At 34.6% G+C, this 19,090-nt stretch overlaps 1 protein-coding gene across 6 annotated transcripts; it reads left to right on the forward strand.

The window, feature by feature from the left end:
- Window positions 1-576: 576 nt before the first annotated feature.
- On the forward strand, window positions 577-18,885 carry LOC8260852 (protein GLUTELIN PRECURSOR ACCUMULATION 3). 6 transcript variants are annotated; one of them, XM_015721699.3, is made up of 17 exons: window positions 711-738; window positions 825-922; window positions 2,700-2,798; window positions 8,823-8,961; window positions 9,042-9,070; window positions 9,427-9,523; window positions 9,615-9,670; window positions 9,804-9,911; window positions 10,570-10,626; window positions 11,622-11,713; window positions 13,261-13,345; window positions 14,320-14,472; window positions 15,159-15,259; window positions 15,792-15,956; window positions 16,047-16,159; window positions 17,852-17,942; window positions 18,506-18,885. In XM_015721699.3, the coding sequence occupies exons 4-17, from the start codon at window positions 8,927-8,929 to the stop codon at window positions 18,563-18,565; spliced, it is 1,242 nt and encodes a 413-aa protein (XP_015577185.1). In that variant the 5' UTR covers window positions 711-738; window positions 825-922; window positions 2,700-2,798; window positions 8,823-8,926; the 3' UTR covers window positions 18,566-18,885. The 6 variants fall into 6 exon arrangements, with proteins under 6 accessions (XP_015577183.1, XP_002523042.1, XP_048231572.1 ...); XM_015721697.3 differs by lacking the exon at window positions 2,700-2,798 and having other exon boundaries at window positions 577-738; window positions 16,056-16,159; XM_002522996.4 differs by lacking the exon at window positions 2,700-2,798 and having other exon boundaries at window positions 578-738.
- Window positions 18,886-19,090: the final 205 nt, after the last annotated feature.

Genomic DNA, 19,090 nt, shown 5'->3' on the forward strand with positions numbered 1-19,090 from the left:
AAACACATTTTTATATTATCAAAATACATTAGTTGCTATTGAAAAATATAATATCATTTGATTTAAAAATATCAAATATAAAAATATAAAATAAAATTAATAATTCTATCTAAGCTAATTGTACAGTAATACAAAATTAAAATAATATAATTTAAGTATATTTTTAATTTTTTTTGATAAAAATTTTAAAAAATTTAAATAATATAAATTAAAATAATAAATTTTTAGTAATTTTCAAATACACTTTTAATATAAATTTTCTGATAAAATTCAGAAAAAATATAAAATAAAAATTAAATTCCTAATAATATAAATTTAAAATAATATTTCTATATTTATATATATATTTTTAATATTTCTTTTCTAACAAAATTCTAAAAAAACTGTATAAATAATTTTTTATAAAAAATTATAAAATTTTTTAAAACAGTTTGCAAAAAATAATTTTTTCTTGGAGAAAAATAATATCCCATAAAATCTCTTCTTAAAATAATTCACTTAGAATAAAAGAGGTCTATAAAAATTTTCTTTTTAAACCAATAAAATAGAAGGCAGGCCCATTACTTGATGCTTGAAAATTCCAACTCAAAAGGGACAGAAAGATTCATTCCAAAAAGAGAAAATAATAAGAGCTTTTCTATCACATTAACAAAATTACAGTCTTTCCATAAAAAAGATGCACTTCTGGGTTCAAGCTTCGTCCTCTGATTTCAATGGCCCTGTTCCTCAACCCCGCAGGTCAACTCCTTTTCCTAAACATATATGCATAGATTTGTTTGTTTCTTGATTGAAATCTTGTTTCTTTTCTTTAATTAAATTATCAGTGGTCACACTGCTGTTATTGTCGGAAAGTCGAAAGTTGTCGTCTTTGGTGGCCTCGTCGACAAGAAATTCCTAAGCGATATAATTGTATATGATATGGGTATTCTTTAATCCCCTCTCTCTCTCTCTCTCTCTCTCTCTCTCTCTAAATTGTTGGTTTTTTCTTATAGTTATGTCTTGATTCTTCTGTGCATTTCTTTAGTGAATGAGTCATACAAGTTTTCAATGCATTTCTAGTGATTGGGGTGGGTTAAGTAAGCTTCAATGGAGCTAGGTGTACAGTACCAGTCAATGATTGAGGATAAAGCTATAGCCTTTGTGTACTAGATCAGTGTACACTTGTATACTCTTTTCTATTGATACCCTTGCTTAGAATTTGGAAAGTCTAAAAGTGCAAGAAACTTAATTCGATTGAATTCTAGTTAGTCATTTTTCTTGGGAAGATGAAATTTTCTAGAATTCAATTCTTCAACTTGAAAACAATGCAGTTTAAAGACATTCTGAAAAATCATGCAACAAGTAACATGATTTGGCAAGAATTCGGTTGAGTTGAATTCTTGCACTCCATTTATTTCAAACAAGGTGTTAGTACTGTAATAGCGGATTTCATGACTAATTTTTTTTTCTTTGGCATACATTGCTTGAGCTTGCTTTATTAGATAGCTTGCTGGAGATAGTGTATAGCCATCTCATGGTAACTGCTACATATACCTTATCGTGCCACATTAATGTGTTAAATCGATTCTTTCTTTTTTCTTCCACTCCACTTCCTCTGTCAAATTGGAGTTCTGGGGCAATTTCAAGAGCTTTCAACCTTCCATCAATTGTTTTGAACAGCAATACCTACGGTTGATTTCAATTGCTGAAAGTTGAATTGCTCTTTCAGTGTGCTAGATGCCTAAACTTTTATGTAGTTACCTACTGATTAAATTTGATTTTATTCTTAGACTTGTCTAATATTAGTGTTTAATTATAGGGGATTCAGTCGTTGATGTTTCCTTTTACATTTTGTTTTACTCCGAACTTTTATAAAAATCATACAAATAGTTTAGGTCTTAGCTGCCTTCCCATCTTGGTTGTGTGGACTTTTAATAATATAGAATTAGCTATAAGCCAGTATCAAAATATCGAAGGATTTTGACTACACCAACTTCTAGCTTGTTTGTTCTCTCAGTTTCCTTCTCTGTTCTAACTGTTTCTCACATTTTTTTAAAGACATTAGCTAAGAGAAAACACTCCTGATAATTTCAAGTTCAGTTTTTATTAATAACTACCTTACCTGCAATTCAAAATTTGAGATTAGGCACTGGATAGTGTCCAAACTTTCACTTTCTCCAAACAAAATTAATTTCTCTATAAGTTAGAAGCCAAAACAAAAGAATCAAATGATGCAGGATATTCTTGCGAAGTTGTTTAATGTGTTAATTTCACATGGCTAACATATATATATATATATATATTATATTTATTTATTTTCCTGTCCGAAACATACATGCTTTATGAGGGGAGTTAGTACAGCTCCTAGTGGAATAAATGGATTTATCAACTATATTTATGTAATTCATCATTTGTGGTAATCTAGGCATCCAGAGTATAAATCATCTGTTTGATTTTATTTATTTATTTTTTCGGATAAATAATAATTAACTTTAGAAAAACCGATAAGAGAGCTTCCAGCAACATTGAGTAATACAAATTGTTGTATCTTTCACCATGCAGCACTTCTAATATCTTTTCCAACTTCAAAGCAAACCCTTCTAGCATTTTAACAGTCCATAAAAATTATAGGCCTTGCCTTATGAATCTTGAATGCTCTTTTCTAGTTTACCGAAGCCTATGAATTTTGGCTAATTAATTGTGTTCTTCCTAACTGACAGGAATGCGTCACCCACAATCTCTTAAACAATACCAGGATGTACTTGATTAGACTTTAAAATTTGGGATGTAGTTTCTTGCAGCTATACAGAAAAATTCAGGTTCCAATTAACTTCTCTCGTGTTTCTGCTTTCTACTTTGACATTAGCCCGCATGATTAACTTAACCGTAAGCGATGATTTTGGATATCGATTAAGATCCTGATATGCTCGTGGGCTGGGACCCACTTAGTTTTGCTTATTTAGCTGGTTGTACTTTTCAAGTGAGTTTGAACTTAACTAGGATTTCCTTTAGGTATAGCCTAGCTTCCTAGGAGCTCTAAGAAACTAAAACCCAAATCTAACTACATTCAGGACCCTGATTGTATAAATGATGATCAAACTCGTCTTCTTTTCCATGCAGCAAAAGGAGCCCAAATAGGTTGTTAGACTGGATAAATGCTTTTCTTATTATCTTGATTTTATCCCATTTGGTAAATGTTGCATCTTCCAAGTTGCCAAATCTTCTTTCAGGTTGCTGAATGATTGATTTGCAGAAAACAGTTGCCTTGAAAGTAGTCTGAAATAGATCCTAAGAGGAGAACCTACTTTACACCTCATGAGGCTTTTCCTTTCCCCTACATAAGCCTCCTATTCCTGGCCATTTCTTATAAGCTATACCTCCTCCATCAGAACTAATTGACTTCTCAAACTTTAACCTCAATCAGACCAGCCCATATAAACACACATGTGCACAAAGAAATGAAGAGTAGAAATTTCATATGCTCAATTCTTGCATCAATTATATGATAGCATTGTCAGTGAACAATAGATGTGAGACTGCATTTTAGTTGTCTAGACCTCACGATGCTGGTCATAACCCTTTTAGAGAAAATCTTCATAATTGCAAATATGATGGATGTGAATGGAGCATAAAATAGCTCTAACAGATTAAGGTTGATTGAAACTCATTATGTGATCATGTAGAATTCGAGAAGAATAATTGTAATAACTTTTTTATCTCATCGTTGAAAAATAATTTACAAGAGAATATATACTGATTTTTAATGACAATATTGGAAAAATCAGTGCCTAGAAAATAGGAATAAAATTAGAAACCTACTCTAAGTATTAAGCTACAAATCAGAAAATATAATACATTGAAAAAAACAAACTAAAATAGGAAATTAAAAAATAGCATAGCTTGATTTGGTAGATATCGGATTATTCCAAGAATCTCGCAGAAATCCACACTCCCCCTCAAGCTGGGGAGTAGATGTTAACCATTCCCAGCTTGGATGTGAGTCTCAAATGTCACTCTAGGTAGAGCCCTGGTCAGGACATCAACAATCTGTTGATGAGTAGGTGTATATATCAAACTTATAATTCCTTTGTCAATCTTTTCCTTGATAAAGTGTCTATCAATTTCCACGTGCTTAATCCTGTCATGATGAACTGGGTTCTTAGCATTACTAATAGCAGCTTGATTATCGCATAACATCTTCGTGGAATCTTTGGAATAGATTTTCAATTCCTCTAAGAGTCGCACTAGCCACATTCCTTCGCAAATGCCATGGGCCATGGCTCTGAATTCAGATTCAGCACTGCTTTGGGATACAACTGGTTGTCTCTTGCTTTGTAAATGACAAGATTCCCTTAAACAAATGTACAGTAACCTATAGTCGATCTTCGGTCTAACACATCACTAGCATAGTTAGCATCTATATAGATTTCAACACTCCTCTCGTGGCCCTTCTTGAAGTACAATCCTTTTCCAGGAGTCATTTTTGAATATCTCAATATTCTATATACTGCTTTTAGATGTTCTTCATGAGGATCATTCATAAATTGGCTAACAGAACTCACGGCAAAACCTATATCTGGTCAAGTGTGAGACAAGTATATAAGTTTGCCAACCAGTCTTTGATAACTTCCCTTATCCATCGGAGTACTATCTTCCTTCATTCCAACTTTGGTCTTTGTTTCCACAAGAGTATCTGCGGGTTTACAACCAAGCATACCCGTCTCTTGAAGCAAGTCTAGAATATATTTTTGTTGAGATATGAGATTCCACTCTTGTTTCGTTCCACTTCCATACCTAGAAAATACTTTAGAGGTCCCATGTCTTTGATCTCGAACTCCTTGGCAAGAATAGTTTTTAGATGATCCATTTCTTTAAAGTTCTCTCCAGTAAGAATAATATCGTCAATGTAAATTATGAGGATTGTGATTTTTCCATTACTAGTGTTTGAAGAATAGGGTGTGATTTGCCTGTCCTTGTATAAAGCCATGAACCTTTTTAATCCCTTGGAGATTGTATAGACTATAGAGTGACCTTTTTAGTCTACATACTTTGTTGACATTCTCCTTACTTTCAAAACTCGGAGGGATCTCCGTGTACACCTCTTCCTCAAGATCACCATTAAGGAGACATTCTTAACATCCAACTAGTGTAAAGGCCAACCTAAATTGGCAGCCAATGATAAGAGAATTCGAACTGTGTTTAGTTTAGCAACCAGTGCAAATGTTTCTTATAGTCAACACTATAAATTTGAGTAAAGTGTTTAGCTACCAACCTGGTTTTATACTTGTCAATGCTACCATCTGACTTGTATTTCACAGTGAAAATCCATTTGCAGCAAAGGGTCTCTTGCCTTCAGGAAGACTTGATAAGTACCACGTACCATTCTTCTCAAGAGCTTGAATTTCTTCATTGATTGCCTTCCTCCACTCAGGTTTCTTCATTGCTTCCTGTATATTACTAGGAATTTCCACAGAAGAAAGATTGGAGATAAAGGTTTGATAGCTCGGTGAGAGTTTGTCATATGACATGAAATATGGTATTGAATGTTGTGTATAGGATCTAATTCCCTTTCTTTGAGCTATAGGGAGATCAAGATCATCATTGGAAATTGGAATCAAAGCTAGAGGGTTCTCAGAATTACCTGGGTTTGCAGTTTTTGAACTCGGATTGGTCGTTTGACAATGCTTGAGAAGATTTGGAAGTTCAATCTGCATTTCATTTTTGACCTTCTTGAGTACACTAGGAGTTCTTTGTTTTTTTTTTACCCTTGATGGCTTAGGAAATACTTTTGGAACAGATTCAGGAATGTTATTTTGAGGAGTAGACTCAGAATGCTGGTTCTCAGTTGGACTCAGTGCTAGTGGGGCTGGACTTGACTTAGGCGAAATTTCACAAGTGGATTCAAACTGCCAAAACTGAGATTGAACACTAGTACTCTCCCTCTGAATGAAAGTTTTGGTGAAGAATGGTTGGTTTTCAAAAAATGAAACATCCAAATTGTTATTAAATTTCTCAGTGAATGGAGAGTAGCACTTGTAGCCTTTTTGTTTAGGTGAATACCCTAGGAAAATACATTTGAGAGGTTTACTTTTGAGATGATCAAGAATACGAACAAAGGCTGAACAACCAAACACTTTAAGAGGAATAGAGGAAATGAGTCTAGTATCAGGATAATACTTGAGAAGTACCTAACTTGGAGTTTGAAATTTGAGGATTCTTGAGGACATTCGGTTTATGAGATATATGGTTCTAAGGATGGTATCCCCCTAAAAATGTTTTGGAACATGCAAGGTGAATAGCAAGGCCCTAGCAACTTCAAGAAGATAGTGATTTCTCCGTTTGGCAATTCCATTTTGTTCGGGAGCTCCGACACATGAACTTTGATGATCAATCCCTTGAGTACCTAAATATTCTCCAAGAATCGTGTTATAATAGTCCTTGACATTATCAGTTCGGAGGACCTGAATTTTCATTTGGAATTGATTTTGGACTATTAAATGAAAATTCTTGAAAATTTGGGTTGTTTCAGATTTTTCTTTCATGAGGAAAATCCAAGTCAATTTGGTATGATCATCAACAAAACTTACAAACCATATAGTGCTCGAAATATTTTTAACTCGAGATGGGCTCTAAATATCACTGTGAATGCGGAGAAGGGTTGCAAAGGAGAATAAATTTGATCAAAGTATGGAATTCTTGTATGTTTGGCAAGCTGACAGATTTCACATTGAAATGAACTTGGATTTTTATTGATGAATAATGAGGGAAATAATTTGGCAAGGTACATAAACTAGGATGACCCAATCTAAGATGCCATAGCATTATTACGTTAATGTTACTAGAGTTTGATACCGACAATGATGATTTTTTCCTGGAAGATGCAGATGACGTGCAATAGGAACTACGAGTTTTGGTTGTAGCAAGCCTATCTACTTGAAAAAAAAATAGAGACCTGCACACTTCTTAGCACTGCCAATTGTCCTCCCTAAGTCCAAATCTTGAAAAGGCAAATGAGAGAACATAATTTAGCAACACACTTGGAGTCTCTAGTGAGCTTACTGATAGATAACAAATTGCATGAAAGAACCAAAAGAACTGATTGTAATGTAATTTCTAATGAAATAGAAATAGATCCGATACCAACTACTAGGGATAAGGATCCATCAACAATTCTGACTGTATACTTAGTAGGACAAGGAGAATAAGAATGAAATACAGAAGCATCACCTTTCATATTATCGGATGCTCTGGAGTCCACTATCCACGAACCTTTCGGTTTTTTTCACTGAGAGCATTGTTCAAGATACCTTTTTGAGTTGTAGAACTGGTTGCAACAACAGATGAGGGTGCATAAATAGAGGCCTGATCTTTCCCAAACAATTTTTGCAGAAGTTGTAGTTGTTCCTTGCTAAATAAGGCGACTTTGGTTTTTGAGGCTTCATCAATGGTGTTTGCTATTAATCCTCGACTTTCACGCTATTGCTTTCCCCTTTTTGGTTTCCAATCTGCTAGTTTTCCATGGATTTTCTAGCAAGTTTCTCGTGTATGACCTAAATGACGACAATGATCGCACCAAGGTCTTCCAAATTGAGTATGATTGTTACCTTGTTGGGAATTATGGGCTGCAAGGGTTGAGTTTTCAATCACCTGTGGTTTTCCTTGATTTCCTATCATAATTTTCTTCCTGCTTTCTTCTCGGTGGACTTCAGAGAAAACAACATGCAAATTAGGCGTTGGTTTCTGTCCTAGAATCCTTCCTCCAACTTCATCTAGGTCCTTAAGACCCAAAAAAATTTATAGATTTGCTCCTTTTCCACAATCTTCTTGTACTTGGCTGCATCTTGAGGACAATTCCATTTAAATTTTTTTGAAACATCAAGTATCTACCAGTATCGAGTGAGAAGATTGTAGTACTGAGTGACAGAGGATTCACCTTGTCTCAAATCATGGAGGATGCTTTTATCTCGAAAATCTCTGATGTATTTTCATTGTCAGAGTATGTTTCCTTGGCAATATCCCAGATTTCCTTTGCTGTCTTGTAGTACATAAATTTTTGGCTAATCTCAGTGTCCATCGTGCTGATTAACTAGGACATGAGCATGTGATTTTCTGCTTTCCATCGTCCGAATTTCGGATCATCCTTCAGTGGTGGAGGCACAACACCTGTGAGATGGTCATCTTTCCCTTTTCCGCTTATGAACAACATGATGGAGTGTCACCATTAAAGGTAATTTTTTCCATGGAGCTTGTGACTGCTGATTGGAATAATGGAGGTTTCAAGTTGTGAGAAGTCAGGACATCCTCAGGAACAGAGGTGACGTCAGAGGTGGAACACTTTTCTGATGTCATCTCTTGGCCAAATTTCACCATGATTAGGGTTTCTGAGGAGGCTCTGGTACCATGTAGAAATTGAGAGGAATAATTAACTTTTTATCCCATCTTTGAGAAATAATTTACAAGAGAATATATACTGATTTTCAATGACAATACTGGAAAAATTAGTGCCTAGAAAATAGGAATAAAATTAGAAACCTACTATAAGTACTAAGCTACAAATAAGGAAATATAATACATAGAAAAAACAAACTAAATACGAAACTAAGAAATAGTACAACTTGATTTGGCAGATCTCAGATTATTCCAAGAATCTCACACAAATCCACAGATCATTCTGGAACTTTTGTTCTACCCTGTCATATAAGAGATAGATTATTTTTTTGAAATATATAAGGAGATAGATTAGTGGGTCTAATATATTAAAATGTAAAGATGTATAAGGAAAGAGAGAGCACTAAAATTGATATTTCTGCAGATTCTCAAGTATAGTTTTTCTATTGTTTCAGAGAACAAGCTTTGGTTTCATCCAGAATGCAGTGGAAGTGGGTCTGATGGACAAGTGGGTCCCAGCCCACGAGCATTTCATGTTGCCGTTTCAATTGATTGTCACATGTTTATCTTTGGTGGGCGTTCTGGTAGCAAAAGGTTTGTGAAAATCTCATTTGTTCATGCTTTATTATACATCTCAGTAAACATCCTTTTTTATGACGATGTTGAATCTGCAGGATGGGTGACTTTTGGGTTCTGGATACTGGTAAGATATATGTATACGTATATATGTGTATATATATTTATATATACACTTGTCCAAATGCCTATCTCTTCAAATTTATTGCATGTTCCTCTTCTTCTCCCTCTTCACCTTTCCTCAATCCATCCCTACCTCTTTGTCCCTCTTTCCACCAATCAATTATACATCCATGCTATGCAAATAGGTGTATTTTTATATATAACTTTTGTCTATGAGTGCGTATTCCTTCCAAAAATAAGACTGCGATCTTGGGCCTCTCTCTCTCTCTCTCTCTCTCTCTCTCTATCTCTATTTCACATGCGCGTGAGTGTGCGCGTTTTGAACTTGTTTAGGATTGATTGAATTTATGCTTGCTTCAGACATATGGCAATGGTCAGAGCTAACCAGTTTTGGTGATTTACCTTCGCCAAGAGATTTTTCTGCAGCGTCGTCTATTGGAAACCGAAAGATTGTTATGTGCGTGTCAAGTAAATTCCACTGTTCATTAACTAGCTTATATAGAGTTTTATTTGGTACAACTTACTCTGGAACATATATTTAAATGCAGGTGTGGTGGGTGGGATGGCAAGAAGTGGCTGTCAGATGTTTATATCTTGGACACAAGTAACAGTTTTTAACATTTTGTGAAGCAATGTTTAGTGCACTCTTTATTTTTTATTTTTATTTTTAATTTTCATAAATTCTCATTTGAAACAGTAATAATTATATCATTTATATGATATGTTTCTTTGAACAGTTTCACTTGAGTGGATGGAACTGTCAGTTACTGGAGCACTGCCTCCACCTAGATGTGGTCATACAGCAACCATGGTTGAGAAACGTTTACTTGTCTATGGTGGCAGAGGTGATGCAGCCCAGACTATCTGGGTTTTGAATTCTTTCATTGGAGTCCTTAACTATAATCTATTGGGCCAAGTTCTGCTTGAGGATTGTAGTAATCACTTTCGTTTATGACAAATACTGGCATTTAGCTGGATTAGTGTTTCTCGAACTATTTCCCATCAAAAAACCATTTTATATAAGCTGTCATGTGTTTAGGAACTAATGTGCACATGATTTGATATAAACAAACAGAATATTGGGGAGTTGCTAACGTGAAGATATTCCTTTGAGTGTTATATAACCCTCAACTTTATAGTCATTTTTGTTATCTCTCTTTTTCATATTTTCTCACTGCCTGTATGCCCTGTGGTATGTACTACATTAGGAACTAACACAGAATTATCATACATTTATATGAGGATAGTGCTCATTGGTTTTTGAATTACTTAATTCAACAGTACTACAATAGATCCTATAGCTTCTTAATGGGGACAGTGTATTTTATTTTGGTGATTATGGTTGCCGTATTTTATGCCAAATTTGTGTTGGTGTACCCAATTATACAGTTTAGCAATGCTTCTATCCACTTACCCCAAATAATAATATATTCTATGATTTACATACCTTTTGGCAACTTTTAATTAACAGGCATAATATGTTTATATTCTCAACTTCAACAGGTGGTGGTGGGCCAATCATGGGTGATTTGTGGGCTCTGAAGGGTCTCATTGAGGAAGGTTGATAGTTGATCCCTTTCAGCAACTTTGCTTTCAGATTCTAATATGTGTAATCCTTCCAATTCTAAAAGACTTGTCCTGTTACATGTATCTTAAGCTTTGGATTATGTTGTTCTTTGTGAATCTGCCACTCCCTTGACCATGTTATGTACTGTGTTCTGGCCATTAGACTCCTTTGTTTCATGGAAATTACTTGTTCAAGAGGATGGTTTGTGACTCTTTATTCTCCTTATAATTATAGACATGTATACATAGTTTTGAAAGGATCAAAACAGTATGATTTGAAAATTTGAAAGATCTCTATCAGTTAATTATATTTTGAGTATCTCGTTAATGACAGTTAAAGTTATTAAATTGCATTTCATTCCTACACCGCTTGTATGAATATGCCATACACAGGGCAGAATGGAGTAGGGTACTAATGTAGCCAATTCGAACTAGTTTGGGATAAAATCCTGGTTGACTTTACCTGTTTTATATTTGCATGTCCACTGGAAATTGAATGGTAGCATTGTACTTTATTTGGTCTATTGGAGTTAAACGTATGAACTCTCTTAGCACTGGTTGGAATCGGGCATATGTCACTATTGCATTAAATTATTCTGACAATACATAGAGAAAAAAAGTGACTATGAAATTTGTGATTTTTTTGCGCTACCATTCCTTTCCTAAATGAGTACATCAATTGAATTAGTTTATTTGTAATCCATTTAAAATTTCTTTTCTTGCTGAAGTCCACTATTTAGCTTTGCTGTCTTCTTGGTATGTATATTATGCTTCTGTAATTTAGTTAATAAACAAGTAGCATGCTTCTGGAATGACATATTTAGGCTTCTTTGATGGCATATAGTCATCCCAATTCAATTTTAGCTTTAGAACTTTAGTGATCCAGTTTCATTTAAATGATAAGACTTATAGTCAATCAAGTTCGGTTTAATAAAAAAGATTTACAGTTCATAAGTTTATTTGTATTTTCCTTTTGTTGTGGAAGGAAGAGAATGAAACACCTGGATGGACCCAATTGAAGCTTCCCGGTCAAGCTCCTTCTCCTCGTTGTGGCCACACTGTAACATCTGGAGGGCACTATGTAATGACATCTGTAGAACCTCAATTATTTTTTCTGTATTTTTATTTTTGTATCACTCTGTTTCATTTTATTGTATACGTTGATGCTATGCGAAAACTGTTGTGACTAATTCCAGGCATATTTCTGCTTACCTTACATGGCAATAGATTCATATTATCACACCACATGTAGTAGAATGAGAGTATTGTGAATCCATATTTTTGGTGGTATCAGTATAGTTATTAGATCTTGCCACCTTGTTGTTAGCATATTTTTGTTTGTTTGGTGTGACCTCTGATGAAGGCACGGCTTGTGTAGTTATGGCTTGAGTCAAATAATTTAAATTTCTTATTTTTGCTTTTCATTTTGGGAATATGGGTATCTGGTAGGCATGAACAGGTATAAAATTTTGGCAATTATTGAGTTTGGCATCTCAAATCAGGTCCAGAGTCTTCCAATATTGTCCAAATTTCTTCTTTGCATTTCTGAGTTTAAGTTAGCCTTCTTGGTTAATGTCTTGATTCTTGTTAAAAAAGGAACAATCATAATGCCTAATTATCTCAACATGTAGCTAGTGAACTACTGAGTATTGTGGCCTGTGTTTACATACCTTCATCCTTAGTGATGCTATCTCTCTCACTCAATTACTTGTTCTTTTCTCAATTTCTGTTGAAAGGTTCCAGCAAATAACTTCTTTAAATTCAGCCAATTTCTTCATTAAATCTCGATCAGTTCCATTCACATACATTTTTTATTTCTATATCCTTTCTCCAATAAATTAGGGCACACAAAATTTTCAGTTTTCAAGGGCTGGCTCACCAGAAGATCACTCAAAGACTAATTTCTTTAATATTTTCCGATGCCATTTTCCTGTTGGGGATTTTCAAGGGTTCATGGATTTTAAAAGTGAGGTAGGAAATAGTAGGTCCTAGGCTTGAGATTTTCCAAATGGCGAAGAGAAACAATCTATAAGTATAACGTGATGCATACAAGCAACAGGTAGAACCATACCGAGTTTTTAGCAGTAGCTAGTGGACATAGGATAGATTTATTTTTCTAGATACTAAAATTGGTTCAACCTCTCATTTCAATTTCTTGATTTAGCATGCAAGAATACTTTGGTATGATTCTCCAATCATGGTTAAATTCTCTGCCGGGCTACTTCATGGCAGTGTTAAATTATAAGATTTTTCATCTAATACTATTATTTTGTTTGGGGTCTGGCGGAATGGAAGTTCTGACAAGTTAAAGATGGCTGATAATGCTAGGGACTAGTGATGGACAAACCTGTAGAATACCAGTTGGTCTGTCTCCATGAGCAAAAGCAAGAAGATTTCGAATTCCAAACCTGTACACTTACACAAGCTTCAAAATAGGTTTTCCCAGGGTTAGCATCTTTCTAAGTTTGAAGTTCCAAATGTGCTGCATGTTGATTTCTAATGAAAGAAGTTTAGTTGTCTGGATATGATCAGCTAATAAAGTTATTTGGTGATAGTATATATCTGTTGTTGCTATAAATTTGTTTTAGTAGTATGTAGAGCTGACTATTAAAATTCTTTTCCTTTCAGCTCCTGCTGTTTGGTGGACATGGGACTGGTGGCTGGTTGAGTCGTTACGACATTTATTACAATGATTGCATAGTATTAGACAGGGGTATGTGATTCTGAAAATTACTAGTCAATTATTCTAACAATCATGTTTTGGAAATTATGTGCTTATCATTTAAATTGATGTTGGGCATTTCTGCGTGAGTTGTTTTAGTTGAAAATTGATAATGTGACTTGATTACATTCAAAATTTTTTAGCCATTAGGAGATGAGATGGGTTAACAGAAGAGAACAGTTGCATACCCTGAGTAAATGTTTGATTGGTTAAAACTCCAATCTTTTAGTCCTCTAATCAATATCCCTTTTCTCTTGGTATTAAATAATTTTGCTCTATTACATATCTATGAGATGGCTGATATAATTTCTGATTGATGCTTTCTTTAGATTAGATTGTTTTTCTGAACCAGTAATGATAGACTTAGCTTAGTATTTTGGACTGTCCTGATAAATGCTCTGCCTTCTGTGATCAGTGCTTTTGTTTTACACATCACAAGGTAACAAGTGGATGCTGTTCATCAATGTTATCAATTCGGACCTATAAATCTCCGAATTAATGTGTAACCCACTTTTGGGTTGAAAGAACATATAGATTGCAGTAGCCTGATTTAGAATATTAGTGAAACGAAGGGCATGGACAGGTAGCTAGTTATGACTTAAGGGCTTACTGTGGTCTTCCTGCATAATACTTGAGACGAAATAAATGCTTTCTTCTCTCCATCACAACTACAATGTAGACTTGGATTTCCATTTAAATAATTGACAAGTTTTTGCATGAAAAAAGTTCAAAAAGGTGGTCTAATCTGGAATGAATTGGTTACCCCATTAAAATCTATGCGAGAGTCATCAGAAATCAATGATTAAACTCGTGTGCTGTTTCTCATAAAATAACACAGCAGTTCTATTGATAGGCTGTCACCATTGTTCAGCACTGTATTATTTTAACCCATTTGACAAATTTTCTATATCCTATGCACCTTCCTTATCCTAACTGTTGATTTACTTTTTTTTTTTCTCCTGAAGTCTCTGCACAATGGAAAAGGTTACTTACTAGCGGTGATCCCCCTCCTGCTCGAGCATACCACACAATGACATGCATTGGTTCACGATATCTGTTGTTTGGTGGCTTTGATGGGAAGTCAACATTTGGTGATTTATGGTGGTTGGTTCCAGAAGGTACCACAGTTGCTTTCCAATAGTATCTATTTTCATATGCTTCTTTGATCACTGGAGAGTGGCCCTTTTGCTCTTTGGCATTGCACTTGAATGACTTAATTAATTATCTTATAATTAAGTTTATTCTCATGTTGCTATTATCCAAAATATTCCAATTCCAAGTGCCATTTCTGCTAGAGCAGTTGCAAATTGTTTCATGCAAAACATATGATGCGGTTATATGCATTTTATACTGAACCATCGACTGTATGATGAAATTAAGGAACTATGCTAAATTAGTGACAGAAGATGATCTTCTGTTTATTCTTTTTAATTTTGATTTCATCTTCTTACTCACCCCACCCCACTCCCCCCACCCCATTTTTTTCAACCACACTTTGTCTATGGATGGGTTTTTGTGCAATTGTAAAAGTTGCTTCATTATGATCTGGAGATCACATGTTCAAACAGAAACCACAATGTAAGAATAAATCTGTGCGCAATCTAAATATTTTAGGGCCTTCAATGAAGGAAGCCTTTTCTCTCCCTTTTGATTATGCTATTAAACTGAAAACCATATATTTCCATTTATCTATCAGACTTGCACTGAAGCACATGGAATCCTTTCTTCTATTTCAGTATACCAAGTCGGATTTTTTTATGTAACTAACATGCCTGCATTATTGCCCTGTTTACTAACTTTTTAGGGGATCCTATAGTAAAGCGGATGGTTGCATCTCCCAGAAAAACTCTTTCTGAGAATAAGGATTTTGGAATGACAAAAAATGGTGTTGAATCTGCATTTAAGGTATTAAGGCCACTTCATTGTCCACTCAGACACACAATGCTTTCTTTTATCCCATTGCACTTGCACAAGCTCACTGCTACCTCTGTACTTTAATCATACAGACAATGTCTTTTCTGAACCTTAAATATTTTTAGTTGCAGAGGTTGTTTAGTATAATGATTGGCTAACCTTTCAACACTTCTAACCAACCTTGGGAGTAATGATGTGAGGTCTTGGACGGTAATATAAGTGATTGTATTTCCTGAATCAATTTATGTTCAATGTGAAGTTTATGGTTTTTGGCATTAGGCTTAGTTGAGTTAACTTACGAAGTTTATGGTCTGGTGCGAGTATTGTTCGGAGTTTTTAAGTGAAACTTTCTATAAAATTTCACAATTCCTGTGGTCCTAATTGTATAAAAACTTACCACTGATGTCCAAAAAGTGAATCATTCTTCTGCAGAATTGAAACTTTCGTTATTTTATCATGTACAGGTTTTTCAGTTTACCCTTTTCCTGTATAAATATTGTAATGATTAGCATCTCTTTCCCAGGAAAGTCAGGGGGATAAATCTGCTGTCTCAGAATTACAAAAGAGATTAGATATTTCAGTTGCTCTCTCGAGTTCGGGTTTCCAAATTGTAGATGAGTTGGAAGATGGAGAACTTCTTGATCTTGCATCAGGATTAATGGGAGATGGAGTTATCAACAATGAACAGGTTGTGCAGTTACCCATATCTGGTTGAAGTTACGCATCTCTCCTGCATATCAACTGACAACATTCTCCTGTGTTAAAAAAAAAAAAAAAGAAAATTCAGGCACTTCGTGATCACTGGAAGAAGTCTACACCAAGATCTATACCTCTAAAGGAGCTTGGACCCTTGCTTCGTGACTACCAACGACTAATTGCTCATCATCATTTGTAAGGACAACTGTTACTTGCCATCAGTTGTTGCAATTAGGCACGTAACTATAGTTGTTTCTAGAATAATAGTGCATCTTGCATCTTCTATCTTGTTTTATTTCTTACACTTAAGATAGTGCTGTGTGATTTTTATTCCTAAACTGATGCTCTAAAATCACTTTGGAACACCACTCTTTGCCATCACATGGGAGATCTACTTTTTGTTATTGCATGGAAAGTCCTTAATGTGGTCAAAAGTTGAGTTTACTTACAGATACCACATGAAGTCAGAAGGGAAATAAAGTAGAGTCAATGTGCTGTGGAATCTTTTGAAAAGTTTTGGTCAGGAAGCTTCTAGAATGTGGAGCTAAAGACAGCAGTATAGTGGAAAAATGTCTTGAGATGCAGGAGGCCAACGAAGTACACATTTAATCTTGAAAAAAGTGAATGGATGGAGGAATAAAGTATATGTTGATAATTCGTGATATCAGCCTAGGATATTGGGTAGCAATGTAGCATTTGGTACGACTAGATAATATCTGTGGTGATAGTCAAACATGTTGAAATAATTTGTTTGATTTTGCTTGGTGCCTGTTCAGCTTGTTTATCAGGCAGAAAAGAAACTTAAGTCTAATGGTGTGTGTTATCATTTTGGCAAGGAAAAATAGTTTTCTGGTTTCTTCAGCTAATTAATATTGTAGAGGGTGTCAGTCTGTGAAGGGAAAATACAAATAAAAGGGGCTTCCATATTGACACTGGAGTTTCTCATGGAAAATAGTCTAATGGTGTGTGTTATAGTTCATATTTTTTCCATGGATTTGAAACTTCATCAAATATTTAGTATTGGTAAAAGAAACAATTTAACGAATATTGCTTTTTAATGACTTAACATGAGATTCGGTGAATGACCTAGTTTTATTTTAGAATGAATAACTAAAAATATTCAAAGTTTGCATGTTTTGTAAATTTTAGCCAAATCTGTTAAAGTTTTTCAATTTTAATGTGTTCTTATGACATTGATAACAATTTTAGCCGATAGCGTGACACAACAGGAAAGCATGCGTAAAGTCTACATAATTACTTTCGTTGGAAAAATAATTTTATCTTTTTTACTTCTTTGCAATGCCTGGATACTAATTTGTTTACTGTATTAACCAATGTAGCTACCTTAATGGGAAAAGATAAATATAGTCGTTATTTCTTTCCAACGCTAGTAATATAAAGTATTGTTGGTTTTATTCTTAAACTTTTTCCTTTTATAGCATTTATATTTATCAATTATTTATCCATACATTCTGCTTCTTACTCGATGAATTGGTTAACATTTGTGACCAATATTATAAGTCCAAAATGGGGCAAACATTAAAAGGATTAATTAAAGCTGAAACGATGCTCAAATGCTTGAAATTTTGTCATTGGGCCTTTATCTTGTGATAATGGCAACTGGAACATTGAACGCTAAGATTGGTTAACTTCTCCCGAGACTGAAGATGGAATTTTAAGCTGATGTTAGAACCATCAAAAGAAAGAAATGGAATAGGTTTGCAGAATTGCAATGTCATTCCTTTGCTATTCTTGATAAAACATTCAATTTATTGTTTTCCACTATCTTTTGTGAGATGAATTTGGTATGCTAGGTCAGAAACAATCCTGCAGGAGAGCATTCAATTATTATGATCATGATCATCCTTTGTTGTGGTTGTGTGACAGGCCAAATGATGGAGCTGATTTACATTCCATGGAGTCCGGTTTTCCTGGGAAATATGCACATCGGTTTTATCACTTCAAAAATGCTTCTCAGGTACAAGGCATCTTGTGTAATAGTTGTTTTTGCTGACTCTTCATACCAATTCTGATGGATTTCACTAGGGGTGAGAAATTGCTTGGTTGAGAAATTATTTTGGTGTGAGACTCTTTCCGGAACTGAACTGGTCGGTTCGGTTTAGTTTTTCAGTTTCGTTTCAGTTTTGCTCACTGGTTTACACTGCTATATCATTTTTTTGGGTGCGCGGAGGCTGTTACTGGCAGAAATAGATCTCTTGATACCTACTTGCTTATGTTGTTTGTTGACCCTTAAGAGTGAGTGTGAACCCAGTTGATCTAATATATTAATGTGATAAAGGTGCTTAGTCAATGATTATACCTGAACAAGTAACATAATGTGCAGCGCCTTTTATTTCTGCTCATTCTAGTAATGTCACTCAAGGCTCTTCCAGAAGCCTTCGTGGTCTGATCGAACCATCTATAGGCTACATGTAACATTGTCCTGTCATATTTGCAACTTCACTTTTATCTCAGCATGCATTGTTTTAAATCAGTTCATTGTCTTTGTTCTTTTCTTCACTTGTTGTCATTGGATTTCAGTTACGGATGGATGATATACCCAAGCTGCTGGAAGAATACAAACAGCTTTCATCTGATTGAGGAATAATTGGTGTGATTTTCTTTCATGTGGGAAAATGATATTTGGTTTGCATTTCATTTGTATCTATCTGGCTTAACTGTGTGAACCATTCCCATTTCCTTCATAAACAAATTCTGATGATGTATGGTGGCATGGATTATATATTATGATATTTACAAGGTAACTAGAAATCTACTATACTCTTTTAGTTTTAATTTCTTTTTCTTATGGAGCATATAATAGCTACTATTGGAGCGGTTGTCCGATAGCTTGTAATGTAATCCGTTAACAAAAAAATGGAAAATTTGGCTTGAGTGATATTTTATTGCATTTCACCGTAGAATTCTTTTTTTAGTCCTTTTCTTTTTAAATGCAATTTGGAAAGTGTCATTGGCCACATTACTTGGGAGTTAAAGAAAAAGAAAAAGAAATTGTCAAATCAGTAAATTTTGTTCATTAACCATTACATCCATAAGAATAAATTAAATCAATTAATTTTCCTCAAATTTTAGGCAAGTACAATCTTTTTCCTTCATATGGAATGA

Source organism: Ricinus communis, chromosome 6 (genome assembly GCF_019578655.1).
Source record: "Ricinus communis isolate WT05 ecotype wild-type chromosome 6, ASM1957865v1, whole genome shotgun sequence".
NCBI lineage: Eukaryota > Viridiplantae > Streptophyta > Magnoliopsida > Malpighiales > Euphorbiaceae > Ricinus > Ricinus communis.